Raw genomic sequence first — 6,414 nt, 5'->3', positions numbered from 1 at the left:
CGCACACAGGTACAACTTCAGGCAATGTGTCATTTAGTATGAAATGACATATGAGCGACAATTTAGCCAGCATCAAATATAAAAGCAGATGGGCCTTCTAGATTCCATTTATTACCTGAAAATACCTGTGTCGTGTTAATCTGTTAGAGGTGAACGTGAGCAGATTTTCTGAAAAGAGACCTGCAACCGTGTTAAGACTCTGCCCTTCTCTGGGCTAAATCCGGTTTTGAATGCCTGCGGGAGAGCGCACCGCGACGGCCACTACAAGCGGCCTGACGCCGCCTGCTCCTGCTAGCGCCATTTTGCCTGAGAAAGCAGCAGGCGCGCTGCTGTGAGCTCGCACACAAATCCACAACGTCCCCGTGAGGATGGGACTGCCGCCCGATTTCGGAAGCCCGTCCGGAACCGGGCCGGCGCCGCGGCAACCTGCGGCCCGGGTGCCCCGCTGCCCCCGCCCGCCCCCGCGGGGCCGCCCCGCCAGCACCCACCAGCGACCCGAGTCCTCCGGGCGCCCAGAGCAGCCGCGGCGCTGCGCCGCCGGATGCGCGCGGGGAAGGGGCGGAGCGGGGCGGGGCGGGGCGGGCCGGCGGGGCAGGCGCGCGCGCGGCGGGCGACATGCCTGTGAGTTGTTTACCGGCGCCGGCCGGGCCCTTCCGCGGGGCCGCTCGCGGCCGGCACCTGCCCTCGCGCCTCCTCGGGACGGGGCGCGCGCGCGTGGGCCAGACCCGCGCGGGGCCGCCGCGTGACAGGCGCCACCCCGGTACCGCGCGCCGCGGCCCTCAGGGCGGTGGGAGAGGAGCGGAGCGGAGCGGAGGCGCCCGTCTCCGGCCGCCGCCCCCCGAGGGGCCTGGCGGCGCCGCGCCCCGTGGCCGGGCGGGGAGCGGCTGCGGTCGCTCGGGCTTCTCGCCGCTCCCGCTTCACTGGCAAACGCCGGTGCCCCGCCGGTTCCCCGCAGGCGGCTGCGAAGGCCCGAGAGGGGCCTCGCTCTCCCCGCCACCCTCCGGCCGGCCGGGGAGCTCGGCCCCAGCGCTGCGGCCGCGCTCGGGAGCGGACTGAGGGCGGCTTGGCGGCACCCGGCCCGCCCGGGCGGCCGGAGCGCTGTTTAACACGCGGTGCCTCTTCCCTCTTGTCCTACCCAGCTGGCTAAGGACCTAGTGCACCCCTCCTGGGAGGATGAGAAGAGAAAGCACAAAAAGAAACGGCTTGTGCAGAGCCCAAACTCCTACTTTATGGATGTAAAATGTCCAGGTAAATATTTAAAATGTCTGTATCTTACAGAAGGAAAGAAACTCATTTTGTATGGGTCTGTTTTTTTTTTTTTAAAAAAATCTAAATGTGGTTTATCGGTTCAGTAGAGGAAAAAAAAGTCTGTATATTGCTTTGGGTTTTTTTAACAATAAAAGTGTTTTCAGCCTTTTTCAAAAGTTAATTTGAACAATCAGCTTTTTATTTTCTTTTCTGGAAGTCTGGCATGAGGGGGTTCTTTCGTTGTTGGTGCTTTTTTTTCCTTCATGAAATCCTGGCAAGTATGGAAAAAACCAAACCCCCAGATGTGCATGTATAAGAAGTGAGATGAAAGGGATGCTTTAAGACATCCATGGCACGAGCTTCGAGTACAAGACAACATTGTTTTCCTCCTTTTGTGAGTGTTGATTCTGGAAGAGCGACCAGAAGAACTTTCACAAGGATCTATGCAGGCATACTGGAACTTTACGTAGAAAGTAAAACATATACAGCTGCCCTTTTCACCTGTGGCCGTTAAGAAGTAAGCTGATATCTAGCTCAGGTATACAGGGGTTATATTTAAGGTGTTGCCTGGGTCTGCTTTTCACAGATTTTCATTACTTTGGCTCAGAAACATCTGTATAACCAACTCCCTTTTGTAAACTAAAACATGGGATTTTCTAGCACAACTATAGGAGTATGCGCTACCAGTGCAAAACTTCTTTGATCCAGCACAGCTACATCCGTCTCGAGGCACAGAAGTTGTCAAGTGTGGTAACTTAACCTCCTAGAAACTACCACAGTGTAAGATTATAGCAGTAAAAAAGGGTATAGACTCAGAATAGTGATCATCCTGACTAAAAGCAGGGAATTGCTGCTGTGTTCAGGTTTGCTTATTATCTTACTCTTTCTTAGTAGTTTAGATTTCTAAGAAGCTCTGAGACACCGTTCTCCATCTAAAAGTGAGGTAAATTCATTAAAACTGTTTGAAAGTGAAGTGTGGTTACTTTTAAAAAATACATGGTTGAAGGCTAAGCCACTGTTTGGGTTTTTTTTTAAATTTTCTTCAAACCTGTGTACACGCATATACTAAAATGTTAACATAGGTCATTGGTTATCTTCATTATTGTTGGATTAATTGGTTATTGAGTTTGAGGGATACTTAGAGCAAAGCCGGAGAGCTTCAATAATGACAGAGTCTTTAGCACAAGGCACTGAAAATACCAGATGGCCTTATGCACTATTCCATGTTGTTGGCAGTTGCTACCTAGTTACTGAAATGGATTGGGCTCCTTTCCCTGCAAAATCCACAAAGTTAAAAACTCTTCAACACGGAAATTCACATTCATGGGGGGAAACCAACATGTGCTGTGGCTAAATTTTAGCTGGTAGGAGATTTTTGCAAACAAAGGTTTGTGCAGTTACTATTTGTGATTTAAACAAAGCAGCAGTCTATTATCCTGTCTGGTAGGAGGTTCTCTCTACCAACCAGTCCTCTTGTCAGAGAGCTTTCTGAGGACCTTCCTCACAACATATATTCTATCTTATCTTTCTGGTCCATACATGCTAAAAATAGAATCTATGCTCACCTTTACCTATTTGTCTATTCTCTATATCCACATCTGGATTAAATCCTTTACGAGTTTTCTCTCTCAAAAAATTCCTCTTGGCTAATTAAAAATACTTTTCAGGGAAAAAGAATGAAAGCAGTGAAAAATCCCTTTGTCTAAGCCATGTATGAGACTGATTTAATTCTTTGTTAAGTCATAGAATTCAGAAGTTGTAGACAAAGTGTTGCTGATGCCTCTTCTTGGATCTGGAATTAGTGAAGTTATTCTGTGCAAGTCTTCTCATTTGAATTTGATGCTAGCTTTGTAGAACGCAACCAAGCACATACCTTATGTGTACCAATTATTAAACAGAAAGCAAACACAGATTTGAACAGCAGTGTTTATATTCACAGCTGCCAGACTTTGTCAACAGCAATGTTCTACTATTACAAGTTAAATATTTCTCTAGCTAGATAGGTTCTTCTGTTCAGCGGTGAAGGCTTGTCTAGAACTCCTTGACTTTTTTGCAGGAGACATACTACAGGGCTTGTCAGCCATTGGGCTGTATGTTGATTTTCATATAGGGAGTCATAACAGCTTCAGTTAACTAACTTGCTTTCATATGCATGTTAGTAAAAGCAAGTACTTCAGACCACAATAACAATATTTTGCTTTGTTTTACTTGGTATGCTGTGTAATGAAATACAGATCCGTTTTTGGACAATTGTATTTAGAGTATCTGATTCAATTACACATACCATAAAAAAGAGTCATGTTAGAAATACTCAATGGAAAGTTTAATAATGCTGTTTTCCAGGATGCTACAAGATCACCACTGTATTCAGCCATGCTCAGACAGTAGTTCTGTGTGTAGGGTGCTCAACCGTCCTGTGTCAGCCTACTGGGGGGAAAGCCAGGCTCACAGAAGGTAAGGGGCAATGTTTAGTAGCCTAAACATTCTACTTACATAAATGCATTTAGGTATTTATAGCCTGCAAATATTTTAGCTTTGATTTTGAAAACTGATACTGGAACGTTTATTTTGCAAATTGCTTAGAGTGGGCTAGTAACAACATTGTTAATGGGCCCCAAGTTACAAATTTTTCTTCAGATTCTTGTTTTTAAATGGCTATATAGATACGCCAGGCAGCTACATTGTGATCAAGCACACTTGATTTTAGGTGCTTTGACTTGCTGTTTCCTATAGCCTATCTGTAGTAAATACTGCCTGTTTAGTACGGAACTAAGTTTAGACTGTTAAAAAAGGATTTTTAGGATTAAAAATTAAAGGATTAGGGTACTTTTGCCAGGCTAACGTGATTCTGTGCTGCTGCTAGTCAGTGGTGGCTTGCCTGTTTGTTTTTAAATGGTGGTACTGTAAAGTAGTTTCCTGGCTCATGTTACTTAATCAAAATTTTGTATAAATTGTAAGGGAACAAATAACCACTGATAATTAGAAATAGGTAACTGGTATAGCAGCAGTATCTTGAAATGCAACCCAATGTCTGGGGTGTATGAAAAACACTGGAAACACTTCAGGGTTTAAAAAAATATTTAAGAATAAACCCAGATTTTATTCAGGTTTTGTTTAAAGGACAAAAGGTAAATATGCAAATTACATATAGTAGGTGCTTATACCATGTGCTACTATACGAACGTAGTTTATATGCGGACAGAATACCTGAAGTAAGGCTGTTGAGCAGTTGAAAAGGTATCAACACTCCTAGCAGCTGCTTCAGTTTGGGGTTTGTATCACTAAGGGATGGAACAGTAGGCTGAAATTTTAAAAGGCACCTGGAAGAAGAGAAATAGCTCACCTTAGCCATATTTTAAGATTAATTACGACAGCCATGTTGTTCTGGTTGAGTTAGAGAAGACTCAAAGTGCTAAATCTTCACCTCTTGTGGTACATGAAGTTTAAATTTATTGCACAAGTTTTCCTGCTGAAGTTGGGTGGGCAATTTTCCAAGGCAGTGCAACCATTTAAGGGCTATTCATATCTATACTCATGTGATTTCTTTACAGGCTGTTCATTTAGAAGAAAGCAACACTGAACACTTCAGGATGTGGTTTTGGATCTGTGTTCCTGAAAGCCTTACTGGTTTAAAAATGTCTGTTAATACAACAATGTAATTACAATTGATTTTGTAAAAATTATATGCTACTGGCGACTAATGAGCTGGAATCTCTTTTTCAATAAATGAAGCGCAAGTTTTTCCTGCAAGTTTGCAGACAACTGAGCTCTATTTTTATAATTTTACTTTTAAACAGTGTATTGTTAATTGGGTGTTGGCATTTAATGTAAAATGCATATGGTGAAAGAAACTACTGTAAGAATGTGTTTTGTATACTTTATTACTGCAGCTACCCTAACGGCAAGGGTTGCAAAGGCTACATAGATTTGAAATGGCTCATTTGCTTTCAGCATTGCTTTAGTCCCTTTACCATGTTCAATAACATGGTGATAAATAAAAATATAAAGTTACTCATACTCAGCTATTTTTCTGGAATGCATGTTTTTTCCCTCCCTGTAATCTGGTCTCGACACTGCATTTGGTGTTCTGTACTGAGATTTCTATACAAAAAAAAAAAAACCAAAAAAAAAGAGTCTTGCAAAGCTTCAATATAGAGAACGCATATGGTATATAAGCAACCATAAGTCAGCAAACTACACTAACAGCTGTGAATGGTATCCAGTTACTTAAAAAAAACCCCATAGTACAGGAAAACCTTGCATATTTTCAGTATTAGATACTGACATTAAATAATTACCTTTTTGCAAGGAGGAAGCAGGTTTTTAGTTAGTTTTAAAAGCCATCCCTTTCTAAATGGCTGTTGAAAGTGGACCTTTTTATAAAAAAAAAAAAAAAAGAAAACATTCAAACAAAGTCTTACATGTATCTTATTTTACTATGTAGTATCTCAAGTTATGTATCAAAATCTCTTTCAAAGTATCAGGTGAGCTAATTATTGTTGGGAATTTCTATTTAACCTGTATTCATTTTATGACTTTTAAAACATGTACATTTCTAGTCAATAAAAAAAACCCCAAAACCTGATATTACAATTTGTTGCATTTGCAAAATAAGTTTTATTTCAGTTAATTCAAACAGTGAACACTTATAATTACCAGATACAAAAAGTAGGTGTTTGATACAGAAACAGATGCACCGATTTAGTATACATGCCTTTTAAGAAAAGTACGGTTTTATTTCAGTGCCATACTGTGTTTTCTCAGTAAAGGTTAATTTAAGAACAAGTTTATCGTGAAAGCTGCTCTTAATTGACCAGTTTCACACACTTAATGTCAGTCCATCAAATAACTGGTTTCAGAACAAAGATCAAAGTAGCAATATTAATTCACTTGTGACCTGAAAACGTGTGCTAAGGCCAGATGGATTTCTAGTCTCCCATATCTCTGCCTTCTCTTCCTCTACCCTAAAAGATAAGAACTCATGAGTAAGTAAATACCAAATCAGAGGAAGTCGTAACCCATTTTGTTCCAGGTACTGGAAGATGAGATTTAGACATCATAGCATCTCCAATACTGTACATGTGACAACAGAGGTTTTTTTAAAAGCCTTAAGTTACAGGAGATAGATACAGTATACAGAACATGGTATGCATATAAAAAGTTGGT

General features: G+C 42.2%; 1 protein-coding gene across 1 annotated transcript; it reads left to right on the top strand.

Annotated features, from left to right (window-relative positions):
• Positions 1-600: 600 nt before the first annotated feature.
• Positions 601-5,362, top strand: RPS27L (ribosomal protein S27 like). The gene is made up of 4 exons (XM_075713889.1): positions 601-621; positions 1,140-1,248; positions 3,592-3,702; positions 4,800-5,362. Exons 1-4 carry the CDS (start codon positions 616-618, stop codon positions 4,826-4,828), a joined length of 255 nt encoding a protein of 84 aa, XP_075570004.1. The 5' UTR covers positions 601-615; the 3' UTR covers positions 4,829-5,362.
• Positions 5,363-6,414: the final 1,052 nt, after the last annotated feature.

The sequence above is a fragment of the Pelecanus crispus genome, chromosome 7 (genome assembly GCF_030463565.1).
Source record: "Pelecanus crispus isolate bPelCri1 chromosome 7, bPelCri1.pri, whole genome shotgun sequence".
Taxonomy (NCBI): domain Eukaryota; kingdom Metazoa; phylum Chordata; class Aves; order Pelecaniformes; family Pelecanidae; genus Pelecanus; species Pelecanus crispus.
Note: the sequence above shows the minus strand (reverse complement) of the source record. Positions and strands in the feature narration are given on the sequence as shown.

Coding starts and splice junctions, on each gene's coding strand:
- RPS27L (XM_075713889.1), top strand. Junction 1,249..3,591: donor TATGGATGTAAAATGTCCAG/GTAAATATTTAA, acceptor GCTGTTTTCCAG/GATGCTACAAGATCACCACT. Junction 3,703..4,799: donor GAAAGCCAGGCTCACAGAAG/GTAAGGGGCAAT, acceptor ATTTCTTTACAG/GCTGTTCATTTAGAAGAAAG.